We start from the raw sequence: 24,163 nt of genomic DNA on the forward strand, positions 1-24,163 counted from the left end.
GTCCCGGTACTTCGTAGTGCGTGAGTACTTCTCGCATGTCCCAGTTTTGTACAATTAGCCGCTCTGTATCGGTTTCCTTGGATTTCCATGGAATTTCTTGTTTTGGGCGTGGATAAGGTCTGATATCATAACGATCATGATGCCAATCATCCCCCACGTATCTTGTCCTTAGATTTCTGAATACGACTGACTACGAGGTTACATTAATGCACCTCGTCGAGTACTCCATACCCCGTAAGGTAATCCTACCTGGACTACTTCGTACTTCGTAGGCATTAACTAGAGTACGACAACGCGCTCCACCATCGCCAAATATTCCCCGGCGGGTGGCGATCGAATGGGAGGAGAGCTTATCTGCGAGATGTGACTTTGCATTGGTCAAGTGCGAGCTATCTGAACTAAACTGTCAACACGAAGTTGGAATTTTGCAGGTAACCTTGCCTCTGTTCACCAAACAGGGTCCAGTCCGGGTCACGTCACTCGGGGCTGGTATGGGCAACAGCAGCACATCACCACCAAACGGGCTAGCAATTGGCAATATCAGGGCGAACTTGCCATTTTGCAATGTATTTCCTTCTTGGCTTCGACTTATACGAAGTATGACACACCTAATTCTTCATCCCACCCACCATTCATCCATCGATCCGCCTCTCACTCTGTGATAACTCAGGGGAGAGCTAGATCAGGAACAGGTGCCGTCACATGGCAGAAAAAGAACATCCGACGGCCCCACCAAGGTGGGACTGGTCGATATTAACGCCCATACAATTCAATTGTTGCACTTTTTCCCCTGTTGGTACTTTGGCTTTGGAACACTTTCCTCTCATCATTGATATGTGGAGTAATTGGGAAGCAGGCCTCAAACCGTGTTACTCATCTCGCTGCTTCTGGCCCTCAGTACTCAGTAATAACTCACTCGAGAGCGGCTCATTTACTCCATAACAGCATCGGCTCTTCGGATCCTTGCCAACCCGGCGCCTACCTTTAATATCGCAAGTCGCCTCGCCGCATCTAAGCCGTGAACACAATCGTGGGCTGAATCTCGAGGGACGAGACGGGGTTTGCCTGTTGGCAGGAGCCAGGTTAAGACAATTACTTGTTACCCGTGCTTGTTCCAGACCCCGTCGAGCCCGAGCCCCTCTTGCTGGCAGGTTTTGGGTGTGCGATCCTGAAAGCGTACCGCTAGCTTGGCTAAAGGATGATCCTCAACTCCTGGATTCGGAGGTGGACGGACGGAACGTTTGGTGATAGGCTCGGTCAATGCATTGGCTTTACTCTTGTTGTTCCCTCGTAGACTCCTCCTTGTTCGCGAAGTGGCTCAGGAGAAGGACCCCTAAAGGAATAAAGGAACAAAGGAAGCAAAGACAGAAAGAAACGGCCTAGTCTTGAAGCGGCCCGGTGCCCCGCCAAACGACTCCGTATCAGTAGGTCGCCATCGCTACGTTTCCAAAGGCGGCTTCACAATGCACTTATTCGCTTCTGTTTTGGGTGGTTGTGGCGCCACGATTTGCCCGACGCCAAACTGTACTTGTAAAGACGGCCGCAAGCCCGTGAACCCAGGCCGCTCGCCCCTCGACCCGGCGCCCCTTTCAGCATCGGTCTGCCACTCCCCCCAAAAGAAAGGAGGTGATGGAACGGGTGACTGGTTCTCCGCTTGGAGGCGTTTTTTGCACTATCGAATGAGCTAACGATTGCCTCAAAACTCTGCAACCAAGTCCGGGCTGATCGACCGAGGTCGGGGAGCTCGAGGTCGTAATGATAGGAACGACGCGTCACTTGGATTGCCCCCCTCACAACAACCAGTAAATAGTTTGAGACGGTCATCGCACGTGGATGGTTTTATTTTGGGGCTTGCGTGCTTCGTAACATCTGGTTTGTCGGTGCTGGGTGGAGGTGGCTTGAGCCTCTTCCAACATACTCCGTATTACTGAGTACACTGCAAGGATTGCTAGGATTTGCTGCTTGATAGTGATTGCTACCTCGTCCTTCTCCTCGAGGTTGGCTACTCATACTAAATCAGGAAAGCTTACTACCCTGGATCTCCCTGCACGCCAGTGCCCGCTTCCTTTTGTCCTACGATATGCAGAGCTTTGGCGCCGCCACGCGTCGCTGTTTCAAGCTAGGCTATTTGGTGCGTTTAGCAGTATGATCCTCTCTTAATAAGGCAACTAACTACTCCGTACCTTTGTCCAAGAAGGTCATTGTTTATTCTCCGCAGGGAGATGGACAAAATGGACAAAATTGGCAGGTTAGAGACCCATTTTTGTTCCAGTACGAAGTAGGGGGCGTCTAGCGACATTGCCCATGTCAAGTTGCCAGCCATGTTCTCCTTGAGTCCTTTCCATGGATGACACCTGCTTGATATTTCATTCGCCCGAGGAGCGTGCCATCGGTCGCCTCCGTTGTGCTAAATTGGAATTATCTCATCTTAGCCAACCTCATTGCTCATTCAAGTGTGACATTCCGACGCGCACCTTGCTTCCATCTTGACGCGTCCGCTGCCCGGCAATGGTCGGCGTCGAAGACTGGCGGCGGGAATTGACATTGCTCTCGTCCATCCCCTTTCTTTTCCTCGCTCCCCGATTGAGGTCGGCCCCGAGCGAGCTTGGGGATCTTTGAGAATGGGGAGCAAACCGGGCCCAGTACCCTCATGCCAGACCCGTTCATCAAGCCTCTTCGAGCATCCCCCAAAAAACCTCGGACACCTTCTCAATACCCCATCATCACTAGTGAAAGATAATGCTCATGCCGGTGTACATTCCCTTGACCGTCTGCACTGGACCTCCCGCCACGTTCCGCGAAGCAGGACGTGATGCCATGATTCACAACAATCGGACTCACAGGCTCGATGTGCCTGTGGGCTTCTTCCTGAATCCCCGAAGTTGTCATCTGCTAAACCAACTCGTCCGGTCTCCTTTCGTTTTGCTTTCGGGCCATCGTTCGTTCCGATCGGAACTTCATGTCTGCGTATGTTTGCGATGGTGCATTGGTAGCGCAGCCAGTTTCCAAGCTGGAAAACAATGTCCTCCGTTACGAATAGAGTATCCCCCCGAGTGTCAAAACGATGATCAAGTTATACCAGATGCTGAAAAGCAGTCTTGTCACTGGCCTCATGGAGGAGAGTGGCCATGTTCTCCGCAGTGATCCTGTTGCGGTCGCTTCCCGCTGTTAATACTTCACGGGCAAGAGCCAAGCGGCCGAAATGAGTGGCCGGGCGGCGACAGCTTTCAGTTGGTCCGGTTTTCGGGGTGCGACCTCCGACCTCGTCCCTCTTTGCACCCGAAGCAGCTAAGGAATGTGTCGATAACAATGGTGTGCGGGACAATCCCTCTTGAATCCCGGGCAGCCGCCAAGGACTTAAATTCCGAATATTCTTTCATCGAGCAAAGTTGCCGCCACGAACGTTATCTGAAAAACACCATTTCATACATTTGGGGTATGCGGTGATGCTGCATTGTTGAGTAACGAGTTAGGACTTGCCAATGGAAGTTTCCTTTGAAGCGAGAATACCTGCCCAGGCTTCCGAACCGGGTTACTACTCACCATGATCCAGGAGAAGCATCTCGGGTGGTTGTCGGGCACCTGAAGCTGTCTAAACACGAGTTCTCCCTGGGAAACCACGCGACGATATCTCATTGTGCAAATCCACAGCTATCAACCTGTGTCTGGTGGAAGAACCTGACTTGAGGAGTCCTTGATCTAGATGAAAACTGTCCGGGTCTTATCGGTGAAGTCTCAGAAGCAGACGGCTCCAGTATCCATATAATCATAGTGTAACTCCCAGAACCTCACTTGCTATCTAGCACGGGTTAGCCGTCCGTGGACCTCGGGCCTTGGCCATAGGAGATCATACTAGCCTGTAAGTTTCCTGGTTTCTCGACATGCCTATCTCTAAGTGAGCTAAGTGTGAGACGTTTCAGACCAGGCAGCGAAATCAACTTGCGGCGGTTCTTTTCGTGTCACAGTGGGTAAACACTGGTCCATCGCAGCAGGCCATACTTGGACTCTAAATCTGAGCTGAGCCATTTGTTTCTCCACCCTCGATAGTCTCGACTTGGTGGAATGGCTCACGAATACGGCCTACTTCCCGGTCTTATTGCGGATTCTTCACTTGATCCGTTCTTCTGCCATGAGTCAACACGAATGCTAACTCGAGACGGGCCTTTTTTTTTTCATCCCCAGAGCAAACCTCCCAAATCTTGGTTGCAGTCCTACGTCTGCTTGTGCGTGAAGGAACCTCTTCACCAGGCCCCCTTCCCCGGAATCAGTTCCGATGTGATATCCTGGATGCAGGTATGAGGGGACCGTCGCATTTACCACTACACCACCCCTCGTGTCTAACGGAATGATACCCCACGACATCACTTCCATGTTCGAAATATTGAAGAATATTCCGCAATATCCGCCAGAAACATTTTGACGAGATGTTTTGTCGGGTTGAATCTATGCGAAAACAGCGAGTACTGGCCCCGTTCTCCCCCGAGATACCCTCCATCTAGGAGCGTGGCGGAACGTTCTCGGCAGCATTTGAAGGCAATTCGAGTGATGCTGGAGCGGCAGGGAGTGAAGGTGACGTTTTTTCTTCCGCTATGGAGACTGCTAAGTGGTGGAGAGACTCTTTGATATCAATAAATCTTTCCTAAATGGAACTAGTTAAGCGCATGTCTCGGCAATCCGTGATTCCTTCGACGTTTTCTTCATCCCTCGACGTCGTATCGCGTAGTCACCGTCTGCAGATATCACAAAACCTTGGAAACCTAATCCACACCACAACTTAGAAGACGACGAGAGAGGGCAAGTTTACGCATTTTTCATGCATACACCATTATTGTATGCGCGCTTTAGCTACTGGATAGTCTTCGTGGCGGCTCTCGAGTTCACGACCATGATGCCATGCAGTTCAACCCCGACATGTGCGGTCTTCCTCTCTCAAGAGCCAAGGCAACCACGTCTCCACCGAAAGCCGGGTTCTGCATGTCCTTGCAGATTAATATCGAACACGTGGTGAAGAATAACTTCCAAGGCGGGTCAGGAGCAGCCTAGCATGTAGGTGAACACGGGTGTTCTGTGCGGTCATCCGAGCGCAACCCGTGTTTTGGTTGAAGGATGCGTTGAAAAAAAAGCCGCGAGGGTTAAGCTGTAGAGGACAGCCGTTCTGGGCCCTTCATTGGGAGTGAATACCACGCGATCTGGATATCTCAATGTCGCAATTATGATTTTCCCCATCTGAGCAGTCTAAGCTATTCCGAGCTCACGTTCTCCCATCTTTGGTACGCTAACCTGCAGCACTCACTGACAATAGTGACTCTTACGTCAATATTGGACCGAACGGAATTTCAGATCTACCGACTCCCGATTTCATCTCTGCTCCGGCCAGGGGGCGAATCAAGCGCGAATCATTGCCGAAAGTGAGTTTCTATCTACGCTCCATTACGACACAGAAGGAAGTTCGTATAAGCAACCTCTCCGAGACCTGGGATGCAAGCCATAATCAACGTGAGATACCCTCCCCCGAGGCAAGCTCGCCATCTACCCATCACAGGGAGCCTAGATTCTGGATCAGCGGCCGTGGACAATCCTGTCGAGAATAGACACTGAAATTGGTCTGAGCTGTGCAACAGGGGCTATGGCGCTGAAGTTATCACGCGGCACGGCGCAACCGCCCTGTGTAGGATGGAGATGCCTTGGCTCTCTTGGAGGGAGGGTGGTATTGAGGGGGACACACCACACGTCTATGATTGCGCTCTGGTGAGAAGAAGATTCCGTTAGATCTGTAGGTTGTGAGTGCATGATGCAAGCCAGGGTATATGGAGTGAGGCTTTTGTTGGGATATGTGGAACAGAGAAATCATCTAGAGATGCTGAGTGTCCAGAAGTGCCTGGCAGAGGGCGGTACATATCGTAGGATTGAGTCATCCTCGGTGATGCTGACTTGTGGTGGCAGACACGGGGCGGACGGCTCTCGCCTAACGGAGAGCTGAGGTCAGGAAGGGCGGCTGCCCTTCTTCAAGCGATCTAGAAATCTTAAATGGATTTATTATCACAGATGATTATTCTTTCCCCTTCTAATCTTGGCAACTACTCTGCGCCTAACAGCATCGCGTGCCTGCTTGAATGAGCCCTGTCCTCGGGGTTCACAAAGCGGAAGGATTAAGCATGTCAGCGGCATCAGGAACTGCTGCAGGTAAGAAGGAGAAGAACACGATGTTAAGTACACGAGACCCAATAAACAAGGTAAGAAGGATTAGATGGTGGGCAATGAAAAGGGCACAAGGCACCTCGACGATTCATCATGGAAACGGAGAGTGGGGAAGCAGAAAATGTAACGTATTCCAATGTATTTAACTCTCAAGTCCTTCACATAGGTACGGGAAGAGCAGAGTAATCTGTTGGAATGCTCGAGAGTGCTTGAGGTGGGGTGAATCCGTGTAGGCCAGGACTAGCCATTAGAAGAGTTCCCTCAAAGCGTCGAGAAGAGGGAATGTTAGTGGCTATTGGACGGGAATGCGTACCCGACACGGCTGGCATGCATGCGGCATGCGGACGTCAATCAATGAAGGGCTGTCCGAAGTACGAAAACGTACTAATCCGGTCCGGGAATACGAGGCGGAGAAAAGAGTCCTCCATGCCAAAGTCCTCCAGCAAGATCCTCAAACTCCTGGGTCGTGTTAGGAACGTGCCTACGAAGTAACCAAGAACTTTGATGGCGAAATACCGTGTCTATTCATCCGATTCATCCGATTCAACTGTTATGACCACCTCCTCCGCGAGCAGGCTGAACTGGCCGCCAGCGCCGGCCCAGACAAACTCTTTATCTCGAATTGACTTAGATACGATTTTCGTAGGCGTTTCGACATCATCTTCGACGTTATGGCCTGTCTGATGATTGCCATTGAATCCCCAGCTGTATGGCTTTCGATCGCCTTGGCTGATGACCAGACTATGATCGCCACCTGCAGCAATGAAGCTCACCTTTAGATCCGGGAGCGGAGTTGGCTTGGATAGAATCCGAGGCTTATCGCGCCTGTCGTAAATCACTCCTTCGTCTGGGAGAGCATCCAGATCCATTCCAGTCGCGGAGCTATCAAGCCGACCCCAGACATAGCAATCTCCGCCGGTGGTAAGGGCAATACTGTGCTTGTTACCCCCAACAATTTGTGACACCTCCGTCAGGCCATCGATTTTGGTAGGGGCGATCACTGTGGCTGCGTCTGTGCCAGCATTTTCAGCAATTCCCGTTTGTCCAAAGTTGTTTAAACCCCAGCCGTAGACGCATTCGTCCTTGGTGATGGCGAATGAATGGTCGGAACCGACGCCGATGTCAACGACGTCCTTGAGCCTAAGCTTACGGGGGTTAAGGCCAGCCCATGGACCTGCCCGACGTTTTAGAACGCGGCGGCCGAGCTGATCCTGATCGCTAAAGCCCCAGGTATAGACTCTCCCATCAGACGCGAGTGCTAGGACATGATTACATCCAGCTTCAATCTTGGTAACCTTTTCCAACTCGGGGATTAGGGCGGGTGTTCGCTGGATATCGATATCAGGTTGGAACTTGGTAGCACCATCGGTTGTCTGGAATACGTTAGTAACCTAGGAATAACTCTAACAGGGAAGATGGGTGGGAAACATACTCGAAGCGTACCCCATCCATAGACAGTACCTTCACTAGTCAGTGCAAAAGTGCAATTGTCGCCGGCTGTGAGCTGGACGAAGATGGTACCATTAGGCACATTGTCCATCTCTACTTCGCCAGGCGTTGATTCTTTAGGATTCCTCTCAGGATCCACGTCATCCTCAGCATCGCTGAGGTCCACCATGCCACCATCCCAAGTGGTATCCCGTCCAAGAGCGCCAAGGTCGTTCACGCCCCACGTCAGAATCTTGTTATCATGGGTAAGCGCAGCGCAGTGCATACCGCCGACAGCTAGCTGAACCACACCAACAGAGTCGGCCGAGAGGTGGGGGTTCAAACGCGGGCGAATCACCTCTTCAGCGGCGGAGGGCCCGAGTCCCAGCTCGCCGTTCTCGTTTGCGCCGAAGACGTAGACGTTGAGTCGCTGGGTTGGGGCTTTGTTGAGAGCTGTGGTCTTTCGGCGTTTCTTGTTACCTTTTTCTGTTTCTGAGGCCCCGCGCGTCCTTTTGCGGGTGGAAGCAGAAGCATTGGCTTTTCCCTTTCCCTTTTCGCGAGAGGGATTCGACTTCGGCTTCGGCATCGTGATGGACCTTTTTTTGGGCGGCATTATGTTTGAGTCAAGTTCGGTATGTGTTAGTGAGGTGAATGAGAAGGGGAGGGAAGGGAAAGTGTTTAAGACAGATGAGGGCCGTGACAGAGAAGCGGTCGGGCTGATTGAGTGTTTTCCAAGTCAAGAGGTGTTGGAAAGAAGACGGCATCAAGTTTGGTCTACCAGCGAAGCTTCAAGTCGTCTGGTGCCTGTCGTAAATACTCTCAGTCGCTCTGCTCATAACACAAAGGATGCACCGAGGACCTTCCATTCTTTCTATCTCAACTCTGTTCATCGACTCTTTGTAGGAGTCCACCGAACCAAAAAAGCTGCTGCGATGGCAACAGGTAATAACTATCTTCGTGGACAAGAGATAGCATTCTTTGTGATCTCGAGCTTTTGTCTCCTTTCTTCTGCTCAAGTCTGAGAAGAAGGATGTGGGTAGGAAATATCAAACAATTGCTTCAATATCTTCCCTCATGATCGTAAAGTTCACCCAAAACAACTCAGCAAATAACATTGGAGCATCGCTGCTGGTCATTGTCCTGGGACAATTAAGCAGCGGCGTTTCAACTTCTCCCCATGTACGCGTTCTGGTCATAATGAGGCTTGTAATTCTTCTTCCTCTTGTCTTCCTCGATTTTTTTTGATCCATCATATTTGTTATGATATTAGCATGGAAGCTGCCTCGATCAAGTGCCACGAACCGGGTTTTGCAGGTCCTCTGGAGAATGGCTGGGAAACGATAATGCCAAACAGACATTTCCATCAATGTTAACGCGCAGCATGCGCTACTACTACCGAGTCACTGGTCACGGATGTATGTCAAACATGGCAATCAACAAGATCAGATCAATCCATTCCCGCTCCGCCCCTGCCGCTACCGAGAGAACCTAGGTAATTCTTCTGCAGGCTTAATTAATTCCAAACCCTCGGACAGCCTGGCCGTTCGAGAAGCAGCCCGAGGGCCTCTGCTGGAGAATCTTCCAGGGTTCGCAGAAGCTTAAATGATTAATTTATGCCTGGCTGACAGCTTCCGGGGTGCCTGTCTCGTCAGATCGCCCTGGCGCCATCAAGGCAAAGTCAAGCTTGGGGTCCGCTTTGCTCCTGTTCTTGCCTCTCCTCGTACTTGCGCCGAGATGCGGACACTCGAGGAAACTACCACTCGAGAGCGACAGACAAAGACCTCATTCTTCCACTCCAGGCTCCCCTTTTCCATCTGCGCGACAATGTGACTTCGCATTCTCTTCAGAATCCTAGAGAGCGTGGCTTATTCCGCCCCCATTCCATTCATGGCCACATCCGGTTCATCCCACCCAAAATCCAGCAACACCCACGCCCCTCCATCTTGATGATCATTCTTCAATCCTGGATACGTGCCGTGTCTCGGATACCGTTAGTGTGCGCGCCAAAGAAAATTGTCGCCTTCGAGCGGATGACCTTGCCATTATGGTCTTTCTCCGTCCCCGAAGACAATTTTATTCGGGTTATAATGGGACGATGACTCTTGAGAAGCACCGAGTCCTCGAGTCCTCGAGTCCTTGAGTCCTTGGTGCTTACTGAGCAGGTCGATCTGGGCTGAGAAGACCGCAGCCCTCCCTTTCCCATTTTTCGATCCCTCCAGCAAGTCGGATACGATCTTCTTCAGAAAATGACACTCCCGGGTCATCTCCGTCGATGATCCTTCCCACCCCATTCCTTCCCCGCACAACGCTCTCATCAGATCAGGACTCAACGTCGCAACCTTGACTATTACGTGCGAATCGTCCATCACACGACTGCAGAAGCCACCCGAAGTCGCAGTATTGAATGCTAAATGGCCAGCAACGCGGCACGGAACAACAAGAGTTCCATTCCTGCATCTACGTCCACTTGTTGGAGGTACGTGGCAGGCCACTGACCTTTCTCGAGGTTTGACAGAACCATACCTCGATGATGACTACATTTTAGTCTGCAGGAGGAGGAGCTACAATTGGGCCCGCCAAGCCATTTCCCCGACGAGCTGCCTTGATTTTCTTCGACTCTCTGACCCAGCCCGGTCGTGACGCTCGATTCTGGACTGCTGAAAAGTGCCAGTCGGGTAGGATCTATGTTTAGCAACCGAACAAGTCGCCGGATTTCCTGTTATACTTCGTAATCACCAATGTTCTTCAGGGGTTGTCCAATGGTGAGGCTCCTCAAAGTGACTGACACCCGGTTTCACTCATCCCGCGCTTTGGGTGGTATTTGGAGTCGGTAAAAGGACGTAGCGGATCAATTCATGACCGTAGGTTACTTCCACAGGCCGGAAAACTCCCGTGATGCGCCGCTGTCTGAGACTTTTGGTGGTCTGCGCTCGGCACCTGCCCCACCATTGGGATTCCCGGACCAGCAAATTAAGGCACGATCTCTAAGTTAGAGCAGTAACCGGCCGTCCGCCATCAAAAGACCACCCCGCGTTACTAACACCCACTCCTTTCGTACCTCAGTGCTGAACGTGCGAATGTAACCATCCCACATCAATAATTTCCCTTCAACACGGAAAAAAATGTCACCCTACATCTCTCCTTTTTTCCTCTCATTTTTCTTTTTCTTGGTTCACTCCCTCTTCCTGGTCGGGTGGATTGGGGGCAAAAAATGATGCTGAGTGTGACTGCGGGTGGCCCCCCCCAGGCGTGGCCGAAATCTTACGCACTGCCGCCAACGTCGTGGCGTGGAAGGGGAAAGACGGACATGAAGGATCTCGCGCTTAGCATAGCCCTACATATATTACTCCCCAGCTCAGGCACCGATTCTCCTGCGCTTGCATCCATGTATATATAATATCTCCCTTCTTATCTCCTTTTTTTCTTTCATCTCAAACCCGGATTTCATAGCATCTTGATACATCACCAATATCACCACTTATACACCGTGTCATAGAGTGCGACTTCTTTATATCCAGATTCCAGCCCTACAACCTTCTATAGGTAGTTTGTTTAATATTCTTACGAAAACCCCCTTGATCCTGTCGCAATGAACTTCAAGTCCATCTTCACCCTCTTCCTCGCGGGCCTCACCGCTGCGGCTCCTGCTGTTCTTCCCGTTGAGCCTCGAGAGGCGGCCCCAATCGACACTACCCTTGAAGTCCGTGAGCCCGCAGCCCTCGAGTCTCGCGCCGTCACCAAGGTAGAATTCGCCTCCATCACCGCATCAGGAGCCGGTTGTCCGTCCGGCTCCTACACCGTCACCATCTCCTCCAACCGTGACGTAGGCACCATCGCCTTCCGCTCCTACAACACCAACCTCGGAGGCGTCACCACCAAGGACTGCACCGTCACCCTCACTCTGACCTACCCCAGCGGCTGCACCAGCGGAAACCTCCAAGCGGCCTACCACGGCTTCGTGCAGGTCGACTCTGGTGCTACGGGTCGCGTGGCTGCCTCTTATACCTCTTCTACCGGAAACAGTGCCAATCCGCCCGATAGCACCTTCTCGGGTGGTGTCTGGGCTCCTGGAAACCAGTGGTCGAGGATCGATATTGCTCCCGCCAAGGTTATCAACCGCTCGCCCAATGATGCTACCGTTACCGCTAGGGCTGCTACTCGCCTCACCCTCACGAGGACTAATAACAACGCTGGCGGTTCTCTCGTGGCTGATGATATCACTTTCTCTATCATCAACCAATCTCGCAACAGCAACTGGCAGACCTGCACGTAGGTTTATCCTATTTTCGTATCTTCCTTGTTAGCGAACTTGGAGAACGAGACTCTAACCTCGATGGCGGCTGCGACTAGTGTATGATCTTATCGGTCCTCACTTGCATCTATGAGATTATTCTGGAACAAAAGTCTTTCTTGGTGGATTTCACTTGCATCTTTTTCTCTTCTTTCTACCCTCTTCTTTAATTTCAGTTGTACCTCCTACCTTGGGGCGTCGACCATCTTTGGGATATAGTCCCTCTGGTGCCGACGCGATTTACTTCTCTTTAACTTATGTTTCTTTGGAGCGGCTTGCATTGTTCGAACTCAAGGTTCGGTATTTCATTACGGAGATATATCTCCACTTGGGATTGCATTTCATTGGAGCATCATTTTTTTTTTTTTCTCTTGTCCAAGTTAGCATAGCTATCGGCAGCGTCGCAAATTGAACCCTTTTCTTCTTAGCTCTGACATGTTTCCGAGTTTAGAAACACAGACGGGGCGTGATTGGCTGCGCGTCAAGTCTGTGTGGGTGGGTGTCCTGGTAATATAAATAGCCTAACTTTGTGCGACGCTTACTCCTTTTTGACGTCCGCCACGAAGCGAAGCCCTGCTGAATCCTGGAATCCTGACATCCAACATCGGACGTTTCTACGTTGGTGCTCTTGAAAGAAAGGCAGTGAGACCAATCCTTTGCCTCGATTACTATACTCGGCCCACATGTCCGCGTTTCAGGATTATGAATGCTGATCCAACTAATGCGAGGCTGACCCGGGATTCGGGAAATATAATTATTAAATCTCCATACCCTGTGCATTCCATGACTATGACGGATGCTCCTGACGCGCTTCTATGGGATAATAACTTAGAAACGAAATTCCCATGCCCATCTCTCTAAGTCAATCTACCCTTGCAACCTCACAAAACGTTTACTAAAAAAAAAGGAACGAAAAAAATAGTTCTATGCATGTATCGCGGCTTGGATCTGGGGATAAACCCGCACCATCGCATCGTAAATGTCGGGGTGATCCCTCATGAGGACCTCGGGGTCCCAAGCGGCGGCAACGAAAATGGTGTCGATACCACTCGATATCGGTGTCGTAAAGATGTTAGCAATCTGCAGACCGATGAGGAACGCGAAGAGGATGATGACTGCGGTGTATTCGCCCTTGCTGTTGTATTCCGGTTTCGTGAAGACGAGGTAGAGGTAGGCGAGGAGCGAGCAGGCGTAGGCGACGAAAAGGGCGCCGAAGGTGAGAACGGGACCGACGAGACATTCCTTTGAAGTTGTCAGATTAGAATCTCAGCAAGGTAAAAAGGCTTTTGTGGGGGGTTGGGGGGAGAGGGGGGGGGGGGGGGAATTAGACTTACATTGACAAGTGCATCAATGCCACGGTCCTTGATGAGCTTCCAAGTTGCCTTTGCGGCCGGGAAATACGCCTTTCCAAACAGAGCTATGTATGAGAATGCGTATCGATTCACGAACTCGATAGCCCACTGGATCATGCTTAGAATGCACTGCAAACAGCAAATAATGCACATGCTGATAATATCTCCCTCGGAAGCCTGCGACTGATAAGCCATAGAGCAGAGCTGTCGCAAGAAGTTGATAATAGCAACGAACAAGCTTCCCAGGCTGATGGAGCCAAAGCTGTAGGTCATGGAGCGTTTGAATGCACCGCGGGTAGCATGCTTGGGGAAATTTCGAGAGCTGTAGTACCAGGAGCCGTAAACACCGGAGATTGTGGTGTGGATGGTATTCTTGAGCCACTCGGACATCCAGTACATGGTGAACGTGCAGAAGACGATCAATCCCGCCACCTTTCCGTCGCTACAGTCGCCATTGGGGGCGCAGGCAGGGTTGTTACCCGTCGAATACCGCGCGAAAATGGCAACGACGGTGACCGCGTACCAGGCGGCAAAGGCGATGGCAACGATTCCACCGAGGAAACTAACAAGGTAGACGTGGCCGTAATTTTTTGCGACATCGATTGCAGTCGTAAGCATGAGGACCGAGAATGGAATGCGCTTCCTCCATGACCAGTAAACGAAGATCAGGAAGACGCCGAGAAGCAAGAAGAGGAATCCACCCCAGGATCGGCGAGCAATCATAAAGATGCCCGTGACGAAGGCGAAGACAACATTGAGAATGAGGGTTAACCAGATGAATTGCTTCGGCCAGAGCCGGATAAGCCAGATGTAGCCATATCCGAATACCAGAGCTATAGCTAGACAGAAGACGAAGAGGATAATCGTATTGGTCGAGAGGCTAAAGCTGTTGGTGCCATCGTAGATGCCGCTGCCGTTGACGTTTCTCGTTGTCGCATATCCACGAATAGCGATCCCTGACACAGCTGCGAAACCAGCGACAAAGAGGAGGTACTATACGATGGTGGTAGTGGCCATGTCAGTCGTACGGCGCATCAAGAGGAGTTTGCGCAAGGGAAAGGCGTCGGATGTGCATACCAAAATGCCAGCCCAGAGATCATTCCACTTGGGTTTATCTATGCGGAATGCCTGATCAAAGGTATATTCACCGCTGACGGCTTGAGGTGGTTGATATCCATATGGAGGAGGATTATTCCCGCCCTGGTCATATTGAGGTTTTTGTTGGTATGGTGGGTTCTGCGGTGGGGGGTACTGTTGTTGATATTGCGGCTGACCATATGGTTGACTGTATGGCTGTTGCTCATATTGCATCTGAGGGCCAGGACCATAACCATTGCCGCCCTGCTGCTGGTAGTAGCCCGCGGCTTCTCCGCGAGAATCTGCCATTGTTGCTCAATCCCGGGCCTGTTGATCGCTGAAAATGAGCAATTGGAGCTGGAAAACGAAAGAGTGGCAAAGAAAATAAAGAGAGAACTGAGGGCAGAAGAAAGGTCTGAAGTTGAAGCACGCGAAACCCGCCAAGACCAGCCAAGCTGTTTACGTCACCAGTTGAAATGAAATCGGTGGGACGATCTCGCACTACCTGAGCCGATCTTCCGATCCGCCCAATCGAAGAAACCATGTGATTGCGAGAAAGGGCCTGGATGTCTGGGCGTGGGTGATCAGAGATGGTCGACCACAGCTGAAAGCAGCTGGTTAGAAAAAACGTGGTTCCTGAACCCAGACTTTGACTTCTGTCATCGTTGCGATCGTTGCCATCTTCCCCGCTTTGTTTTCCCAATCGTTGATGGAGATGCTTCATGATTCGCTATGAACCGAGAAAATTAAGATTAACTTCAAGATCGGGTCCAAGTCTAAACTAAAATTCCGGCATCCTTCAGCTGGTGTGTACCTGCATCCCCACTGCTCCGCCAGACATCCTTGTGGCCCCCAATTGGCTGAGCGCGGTCCTTGCGCCTCCAAGACGATCCTGTTGGGGATTGTGCTGACGGCCACTGTCCAAGAATAAGTTATTGGTGATGGAAGATCAAGTTTGAATCGAGGGACCTCTGAGGTCATTTAATACTGGAGATAATACTGAACGCAAGGGATCTAGTGTGTTCCCTAGTCTATCATGAACGCCGCCCCTGCCCGAGTCACCATCTGGTTTTGAGTTTGCGCCGCTCGACGGACAAATCTCCGAATGCAACCTGGCTCAGGAGCATTTTAATCCATAATACTAGTAGTAATGTCGGCAAATCCACACTGATCCGTCATAGGCGGAACAGGGGTCGAAATCCTAAATGTAACACCCCAGTGAAGGAAATGTATTTTAGTCTGGGTTTGCTCTGTTAATGATATCCAATGCCTCATTTTATATATGTCTGCCAAGTCGAACACATGTCCGATCCGATACTATCTTGGCTGTTCACAGAACGTCAGGCCCACCTCGACGAGAAACCAAGAATTTCAATATTCGAGGGAGAGAAGGAGGGGCTTCTTATGGAGCTTCCGCTGTCACCAGGCTGCCCAAATATAGAGCCTAGTTATGAAGACAAACCTCCGTCCGGCATTGTGCAGCATGTAGCATCTCCTCTCCAGTCGGGGCGCAAGTCAGCGGCCTCCAGGGACGTTTCTACGATTATTCCTATCCAACCACAGGGGGCGCATTTACAACGTCTCATAACCGAAACTTTATTTCCGCCAAGAAAGAAATACAGGCCTTTATAGCGAATATAACAAATTGCTTTTCATGCGGTCATCCCCGCAAGAGGAGCCAGTCAAGATGCAACTTTTCCATCTTCAAACTTGGCAATTCCCACTGGCTCCAAAATGCCCGGATTCGACCGGGAAAAGTCGCTGCCCCCGCCGCGGATAGTGGAAACAATTTATCTTGGGCCACACAACTCTCCGGGACGGCCTTTTCCATTCAAGGCAAGAAACAGACCTACTCGGGACTCGGCGTAGATCCCCACATTTTCGGTGGCTGTGCCTGCGCGGGAAACAGATAGTCGGTATGCAAACTCCGCTCTTAGGGCAAGCTTTTTATATGATCTTCACAGACCTGTCAAATCGGCAACGGAAGAGAAACGCAATAGTAGAAGCCAGCATATGTGGAGATGTTAAGGAGACCCTAAGGTTTAATAGGCATGTAGAAAGGAGAAGCTGGAAAAAGGACGCCGTATAAGTGGCCACGAAGTAAGAGGCCGAACCACGCCGTAGAGCAAGTCCCGCCGTCTTTGGATATACCGACATCGTATCACTTTTCCTTTTGTCCTTTTTGCCCGCCCTTCACACCTAACGTGTTTGGGACGCAACAGACGCATGTGAGACGGCATTTACGAGACAGATGTTCCTCTAGCTCTGGTCTTCTCCATATCGAAAACCCGAAATCTCCCAACCATGAAAGGCCTAGTCCTCTTAACGGGCATCCTGTCCACCCTCCTCAGCACCCCCTCATCCGCCCTACGTGTGTCGACCTCCCTCGACTGGATCGAATACACACCGCAGCGCTATGCCGCCGACAACTTCTACAAGGGCACCAGCGCCATCCAGATCTCCACCGGGGGCGTTGCGAGCCTCGCCCGCGACAACAGCGTCGACGTCGCCGCCAACGCCGAGACCCAAGGCTTGAAGCAGCTCAGCGGCCGGCGAAGCTTACGCCTGATTTACATGATATGCGAGGCCCAGTACCGAATCGTCGCCAACAAGGCCAAGGGTATCAACTCGTTGGAAGACCTCAGGGGCAAGAGAGTCGGGACGCTGCAGGGTACCTCGGCCGGGTACTTCATCAATAAGTTCCTTCGAACCGTGGGCCTCGAGCCGGGGCAGTACACCGTCGCATCGGGGAACGCTTGCATGAGGGCTCCCTGCGGAGCGGGAACGCTGCCTCAGATGCTTCAAAATGGCCAGATCGACGCCTTTGGTCTCTGGGAGGCCGCTCCCGAGCTCGGTGCGCGCGCCCTTGGCGAGAATCATATTTTCTTCCAGAACGGTTCCGTTTACCGAGAGATGTACGCCCTATACACCACCGAGGAGAAGCTCGCCAACCCGACTATCCGAGCCGATATCGTCGAGTTCGTCAAGGCCCTCAACCAGACGCTCGACGTCTACAACAATAACCCTAAAGAGGTGTTTGCTAAGGTTGCCCAGCTTGTCCGATCCGATGCAGACATTGTTGAGGCTGTTTGGCCAGAGCACTTGTGGACGGGTCGGTGGGCACCGGAGCTTCTTGAGTTCTTAGTGGAAGAGGATGCGTATTTGGCGAAAGAGGATCGAAGGCAGCCTATTCCTCGAGCGGATATTGAAAAGTTCCTTGACACGAGTATCTTGGACGAGCTTGGGTTGTAGGAGATGGCTATGCGATGTACATACTTAACCCTAAATATGAGCTTGGTACATATGGTTCGATTTGTCATATTCGTTTACTCAACTTCCCAACTATACATCATATGTTGGGGAAATTTAACTAGAGGTAGTGCTTCCTTTTTGCAACATCCCCAAGCTGCATTCTGGAATAGGGGCCACGATGTTTTGTAGCCCCCAACAGGATGGAAGTATCTCAATCTGTTCCTACAAGGCGTAGCAGGAACCATCATTCCTCCAAAATGGCAAAATGTAGCCCGCCACAGAGAAAGAAATCCATCCAAATGACCGCCGCCGAAAGCCACACTTTCAGCCCTAAAATTTGGTTACAATTTCATTCTAGAGATGGCACTGCCATCAAGTCTGGCCCCCATCCTCATCCTTCATCGTGCTGCATTCACCCTAGCCTGCGCCTCCTACTAGGCTGACACCATGTTCGTCGCTTAATGCGGTAAGCGCCCTCGGAGACACCCGACCGCTAGAGAAATTGTCTTTTTACTCTTGGCACTATGGGTGGGTAAGATTTGGGGCTAGTTTCAGGTGCGACGTTGCTTTCGGACGCCCATGTGATCGTGGTCAAGTTAGAGTTAGATGTGGCGTTGGTATCGACTGGGGCTGCGTTAAACGGGCCTGGGAAAGACGCCTTCCGTATAATACATCCGGCCGATGACCGACTCTTCGTCATCAGGAGGTGTTATCAAGTCACCCTCCCGGATGGTTCACCTATAGCCAATATAGCATGAAAAACGAGCTTTTCTGAAATTAAGAGAGAATTGGACGAAAAAAAGGAAGAAAAGAAAACAGAGCTCCCAAGATGAACGAGATATATACAAAAGACAGTCCACATATATAAATCCTTCCGGCGTCCCAAAGGCCGGCGGAATGGGCTGAAAAGCATCTCCCCAGTACCTCCGCTATATCCGGAAGTTAGGGAGAAACTTGAATTCGTCTAAAGATCCAGACCAGCGGTCATCACCCGTGAAGCCAAAACGTTGGGACCCACTCATCGCCAACGGGGTGCTAATGGTGATTCTGCAGGACGACCCTCTGAGATCTCTAGCAACTCGCGTGACGATTCCGATGAGGAGAGCACTATAATCGAGATTCATCATGCGGGCGTAAGTGTTGGTCCGGGGTTCCAGGTAAGCGCTTCTCCGGCGCGCATCGACGTATATGTTAACCTCTCGACAGCTCTCCATCTCCAGGAAGTGAAGCCGTGTCCTCGTGCCAGAATATGTGTTGAGCCTCGCCCTCGCTTCTCCATAGCGCTAGATATATCACATCCCGAATCTCGCGAGGCAGCCGTGCGAAGAAGGGTGATTGGGGCTGGTGGTCCCACGTTTGAAATTTAAGGTTACCGAGCAGTCGAGGCTTCTCGGTTCGTTTACCTCTCTCGTTTCCGGTCGACATCCTGAAGGCTACTAATAGTGGCGGGATATCTCGTGGAGCATGTCCAGTCGATTGAGAGGGGTAAATGTGAGCAGAGGTAGATAATGCAGGGAAAGATGATTGGATTCACGTGGCAGAGACACATTACGTGCATGCTCCAGATCTCAAATGATAGCAAGAGGAATTTTTCCACCTTCGAGGATGTTGTGGTTGGACGAACGCCATCCCGGCTGGTGACGGGGGAATCGCAGCTTTGGAAAGAGTTCTAAGTGGCTAGAACTTGGGCCTGAAGCCTTAGTCTGACCAACGAGTCAGTTTACTTCAGGAGATGAGACGACTAACATATAATTTCATACGGCAATGAGATAGGCCATAACCATTGATGTAATATGAGCCGAAACAATGGAGGTTAAAGGGTAGACTGCATCCGTTGAGTCTTGATCAGTGATTTCGAACTCGGAATCTATATCAATCCAATACGGTTTCGACCGAGTATAAACAGTTTAACTTTCATTGATGGAAATGAGCTGCCAGGCTACTTTAAGGTGATGCCATTGTGCACACACCATCGATTTATCATCCTCGCCTCCAGGCCAAGATAACCCTAACCCTAACACATCACGAAACAGATGACCGAGGGTTAGTGTTTTCCCACCCCAGTTTCTCGCCCAGGACTAAACGAAACTTCCGTCGTCTGTTCCGAGTTTAAGTGAGACCCTTACTCTCTTTTATACGACTATTAATGCTCACCATGCACACACCCAATATGAGGGGTCAGCGACTAAGTCCATCTACGCTTTGCGGTTCCGCAAAAGTTCAAAGAATACTTTCCATCTCGGGTAAGACGGAACGATCTTATGTCGGGGCACTCTATTTGCGTATGAAGGTGGTAGGTCAAATTTGGGGGGGGTCAGTAGATTCGATCCTACCTAGCTAGAGACTGATACATACGAGTAAACGGACCCCATAGCTACTCAATCTCACACAAGCCAGCTGCTATGATAAAACAGCAGATGCTCCGCTTTGAATCACGATATGGTCAATATCATGAGCATAGATGGGGGCAGTAACTACATGTCTCTAATACACGTTCAGGAATTCAGAGAGCATTTGGTGGTCAACCATGCCGATTTGGGGACAGACGCATGTCAACTAGCTTCAGGGAAGAAAGGAACAAGCTCGACTTTATTATGAAATAGAAGGAAATACAAAGAAATAGCCCCTAGCATATCGTTAAGCCATTATATACAAACTCCCAATTCGATTCCAACCTCTCCTAAATTCAAGAAGATTAAGCAACGAACTTGAATCTCAGGAAATTATACAGAGGAAACCCATTCCAACTCAGGATGTACTATACTCAATGGAATTCACCAATCCTTGGGCCGAAGTAGTCTCCTTCATTCTCAAGCTGTTTGAGGGTGCATGATACAGCGCCTTCACAGCCCTCGAAGGGAACGCTATTGCCCCACCAATCGACCTCGATGTTAGAAATCTGGAGAGCAAAGAAGATGACGATACCCGAAATGGCAACAGCGCAGGAGAAGGCAGCGGAAGTAACGAAGTTGTACTGGAAAAGGGAGAAGAATAGTTAGCAAAGGTTGTCATGCATAGCATATCGTGGTCCTCTTTCCTTCGGGACGACATTGACGAATAAAAGGTAAAAAAGGAGATACAAACCTTTGACCAGAAGCCCAGGAACCTCTTCCTGAGGTAGAGCCACGAGAAGGCAGCGACAGGAACGGCGGGCCAGACATAAGCGAGGGTGTAGGGAGCCCAGATAAGAGCACCATTGAACATTACAACAGGATGGGCGTTCCTGATGATGGCGTTCTTGGGCCACTTCAAGCTGAGTAGGTAGAAGATTGCGACAACAGCAACGCCAATGGGGAAACCGACGAGAGTAACGGCATATTGGCCGCCGACTCCCCAAATTTTCCTCGGACCTACAGTTCCCCAAAAGACGGCGGCGGTGAAGAAAGTGTTGGGACCTGGACAGGTGAATCGGAAGGGCGCGTCTTCGGTGCAGATCTTGTCGATGTGAATCTGATACTGGAGGACGGCGACGCTAATGAACGTCGACACCACGGTCGGCACCATCTGAGCAAAAAAGGTGAACCGGGGCGCAATCTTGATGTAGTGCGCAAGCTTGAGATCGGCGCTGAAAGAAAGAGCGTGGGCCGCCGTGACGTAGCCGTAAGACTTGAAGAAGCACATGGCAATGGCGTTTCCTTCAACCCAAACACCGCCGATGAACTCGGCCAACACGTTCAGCGTAACTTCCACGCCAGTCATAGCCTTGATGATACCAATAGGGACGACGAAGACCAGACAAAGCGCAATACCGTAGAGCACCACGGCGGGAGTCGTGTTTGTGGGGTACGCAGCAATTCCGGCGATTCCAAGGCCAATCGAAATAACCAAGCAAATCATATACCACCATTCGGGAACCTCCTTGTAGGAGGACATCAAACGATTGTGGATATCAAGGGCATCGCGGTCCGCCTTTTCCTGGGTGATCTCTTGGTCGTCACCGTTCTTGTTCTTCTTCCACTTAATGGCGGACCAGGCATCCCTAAGTCCCAGCATGATCTCGTGTCTGTGGTAGAGAATACCGTAGGTCACAGTGGCCGAGTAGACGGCGAAGAAGAATAAGTAGACGACGGCATTTCCAGCCGATAGGAATGGAGGCGAGTATTGCTCATACTTTTCTCCATCGAAGATGCCTCTTTCGTCAATGATGGAAGCGACTTTGTAAATCTTACCGAAATGATCGTAGGTACGGTTCGAATTAATGGGGAGGAAGCCCGTGTTGAAGGTATTAGTGTAATAAATAGCGATGATAACGAACATGGAGAAAAATGTTCCGAGGAATACGTTAAAGGTCGAGAAGAAAGGGACCATGAGAGGATCTACCACGTAAGTAAAGATGTTCCAGTCGAATGAAGGGATGGGATTCAATCCCAGGCCTCGATAGCCGCCAGTGATTCTGGCGAGGTCGCCATTATTGGGAGCAATCCAGGTAATCCAGCTGAAGTAGCTCAGTGCGGCAAAAAGGTAGTTTGGAAGCCAGAAGTAAAGGAACATGAGCCCGAAAGCCCAGGCGAAGAACCTGATACGGGTCATTTTCCATACGCTCTTGAGAGGGCCAAGAACCGATGCGCTCTCGCTAGCGCCATCATGGAAAGCAGCGTTGAGGGCAATGGTCACGAGAGACGAGGGCCAGACACAGTATGCGGGGTAGACAAGGAAACGGCGGCAAAGGCCCGCGAGACCGTAACCGATAAAGTTCGTGGACAAAGCGATGAGAACCTGGTAGCCGACACTGATTGCCCAGGGCTGGTTGAAATACTGGGGAAGAACCTGGATCCAGACAATGTAGTTGGTATAGGGCGTGCTCTTTGCGACATTGGCCATGATGGTGATGAGCATGTGCTCCTTCTTATTGAATGGGCCAGGATTCAGGCTATGATAGACACCGAAGAGGGTAAATCCCCAGTCAGGGAGGGTCTTCTCAAGGAGTTTACCAAATGGATACGCCAAGAGCTGGGGGACGGTCTGAATAACGTAGATGCTGGGAAGACGGACGTCGAAGAATGAGTTGATAAAAGAGATAGCGCACGAAAAGAAAATTCCGATAAACCAGGCTCGAAGTGTCGATGCCGGCATGGTGGGGTCGTCGTGGTTGTCGACGACAGCTCGCACTTCGGCGTAAGGGGAGTTGTTGGTGATAAGAGCTGCCTCGATCTTCATTTCCTGGATGAGGCGCTCGTGCTTCTCGGGGTTGTCGAAGATGTCCTCGCTCGCTATTCCGGGCCGCGTTAGTGCTTCATACCCAGATGGAGACGTCAAAGAGGGACAGAGAGAGGTGACGAAATAAGAAGGGTCGGGTAGGAATAATGACTGACCGAGAAACTCTTCAATTCTCTCAATAATACTAATGGGGAAATTGGGATCCCTTGAGTGTTGCTTGTGAACTCGTTGCATCAACTGGAATTAGGTGTAAGTTGGCGTTCTAAGTCCCACAAAGAGCAAAGGTGCAGGGAAGCTATGAAGCTATGAAGTTGCCCAATACATAGGTTAGAGGTCAATGACTTACCCGACGGGTATCTTCAAGGCTAAAAGTAGAAGCCAGGGCTTTAGCCTCGAGGAGGTCGTCCTCGGTGACGTTGAGGATCTGACCCTCATCTCTCGACGAGTCGGAAACATTGTCAGAAAAGTCGGGAACGATCTGAATCACAAGTCAGTCAATCAGCATTGGTGCTTTTGGTGAAATATAAGAGAACACGAAAAGAAAAGGAGAGGGAAAAACGGAAAAAAGAAAGAAAGACCTACTGGCTTCTTCTCACTTAGGATCCCAAGGGGCGAGGCTGGAGGAGGCCGCGCCCCTTGGGGCGTCTCCGTTATCTCCTTGGACGCCATTGTTCGTCAGAAGAGCACAGCTCCTAAGGTAGACTGCTATATGGTGAGAGCGAAGTAATATAGAATACTCAGAAAGTGCTGTTGGGCATGAGGATGTCCGTCATTGCACGGGAGCAAAGCAAAGGGAGAATATAACGGCAAGGCGCGGCGAAGGAATCAGAAAGCCCGGGGACTATTATCGGCAGGGGCGAGGGGAGGAAGCGATGCTTTTGAATAAACGGGAGGACGGACCAACAGCCTGGCAACGGGTCTTCTATTAAAAGATATATAAAAGGTTTCTGGACATACAGCGGAGTAGGGCAATGGAGATCATCGGCTGCTCGTGGTCCCGGAAATGTGGGAAAGCGATAAGAAAGGCAATATGTCGAGACTCTTAATCTCGATGACCCTCGAGTCAAGAATGGAGAAGGTAGAGGGGACGGTATCACCCTCCGTTTGTAGAAGGTGCATTTGCAAGCATACAGCCTGCCCGAATCTGGCATCATACATCATTGATCGATCGATCACATTGGCTGCTGCGTAAGTCCTTTTGTCTCTCTATTGAAGTCTCCTCTTTCCTTTGAGAGCATTGAACGCTCGAGGCTCGGTGGTGCTTTCTCTGTTTTCTTCTCCCCCCACCAAATTGGTACATCAGTACAAGGATACACGGGAACACGAAGAGACGCAGACAAGTCGAATCGAGACCTTGATTGAGGAAGGAACTTTGAATCGAAGTGCGGGGGGAGCAAATGGACATACT

General features: G+C 50.7%; 3 protein-coding genes and 2 pseudogenes across 3 annotated transcripts; 2 read left to right on the plus strand and 3 right to left on the minus strand.

The window, feature by feature from the left end:
* Nucleotides 1-6,719: 6,719 nt before the first annotated feature.
* SAPIO_CDS5965 (Ran exchange factor Prp20/Pim1) lies at nucleotides 6,720-8,212 on the minus strand (the record flags this gene model as incomplete). The annotated part of the gene is made up of 2 exons (XM_016788185.1): nucleotides 6,720-7,571; nucleotides 7,631-8,212. The coding sequence occupies 2 exons, from the start codon at nucleotides 8,210-8,212 to the stop codon at nucleotides 6,720-6,722; spliced, it is 1,434 nt and encodes a 477-aa protein (XP_016642501.1).
* Nucleotides 8,213-11,215: 3,003 nt separating this feature from the next.
* Nucleotides 11,216-11,899, plus strand: SAPIO_CDS5966 (annotated as a pseudogene; the record flags this gene model as incomplete).
* Nucleotides 11,900-12,841: 942 nt separating this feature from the next.
* Nucleotides 12,842-14,655, minus strand: SAPIO_CDS5967 (Protein PNS1; the record flags this gene model as incomplete). Its single annotated transcript, XM_016788186.1, has 3 exons — nucleotides 12,842-13,159; nucleotides 13,252-14,262; nucleotides 14,347-14,655. 3 exons carry the CDS (start codon nucleotides 14,653-14,655, stop codon nucleotides 12,842-12,844), a joined length of 1,638 nt encoding a protein of 545 aa, XP_016642502.1.
* Nucleotides 14,656-16,650: 1,995 nt separating this feature from the next.
* On the plus strand, nucleotides 16,651-17,598 carry SAPIO_CDS5968 (annotated as a pseudogene; the record flags this gene model as incomplete).
* A 2,764-nt stretch (nucleotides 17,599-20,362) lies between these two features.
* On the minus strand, nucleotides 20,363-23,424 carry SAPIO_CDS5969 (uncharacterized protein; the record flags this gene model as incomplete). Its single annotated transcript, XM_016788187.1, has 5 exons — nucleotides 20,363-20,572; nucleotides 20,683-22,808; nucleotides 22,911-22,992; nucleotides 23,102-23,233; nucleotides 23,338-23,424. The coding sequence occupies 5 exons, from the start codon at nucleotides 23,422-23,424 to the stop codon at nucleotides 20,363-20,365; spliced, it is 2,637 nt and encodes an 878-aa protein (XP_016642503.1).
* Between the last annotated feature and the right edge of the window lie 739 nt (nucleotides 23,425-24,163).

The sequence above is a fragment of the Scedosporium apiospermum genome (genome assembly GCF_000732125.1).
Source record: "Scedosporium apiospermum strain IHEM 14462 chromosome Unknown SEQ_SAPIO_0099, whole genome shotgun sequence".
Taxonomy (NCBI): Eukaryota; Fungi; Ascomycota; class Sordariomycetes; order Microascales; family Microascaceae; genus Scedosporium; species Scedosporium apiospermum.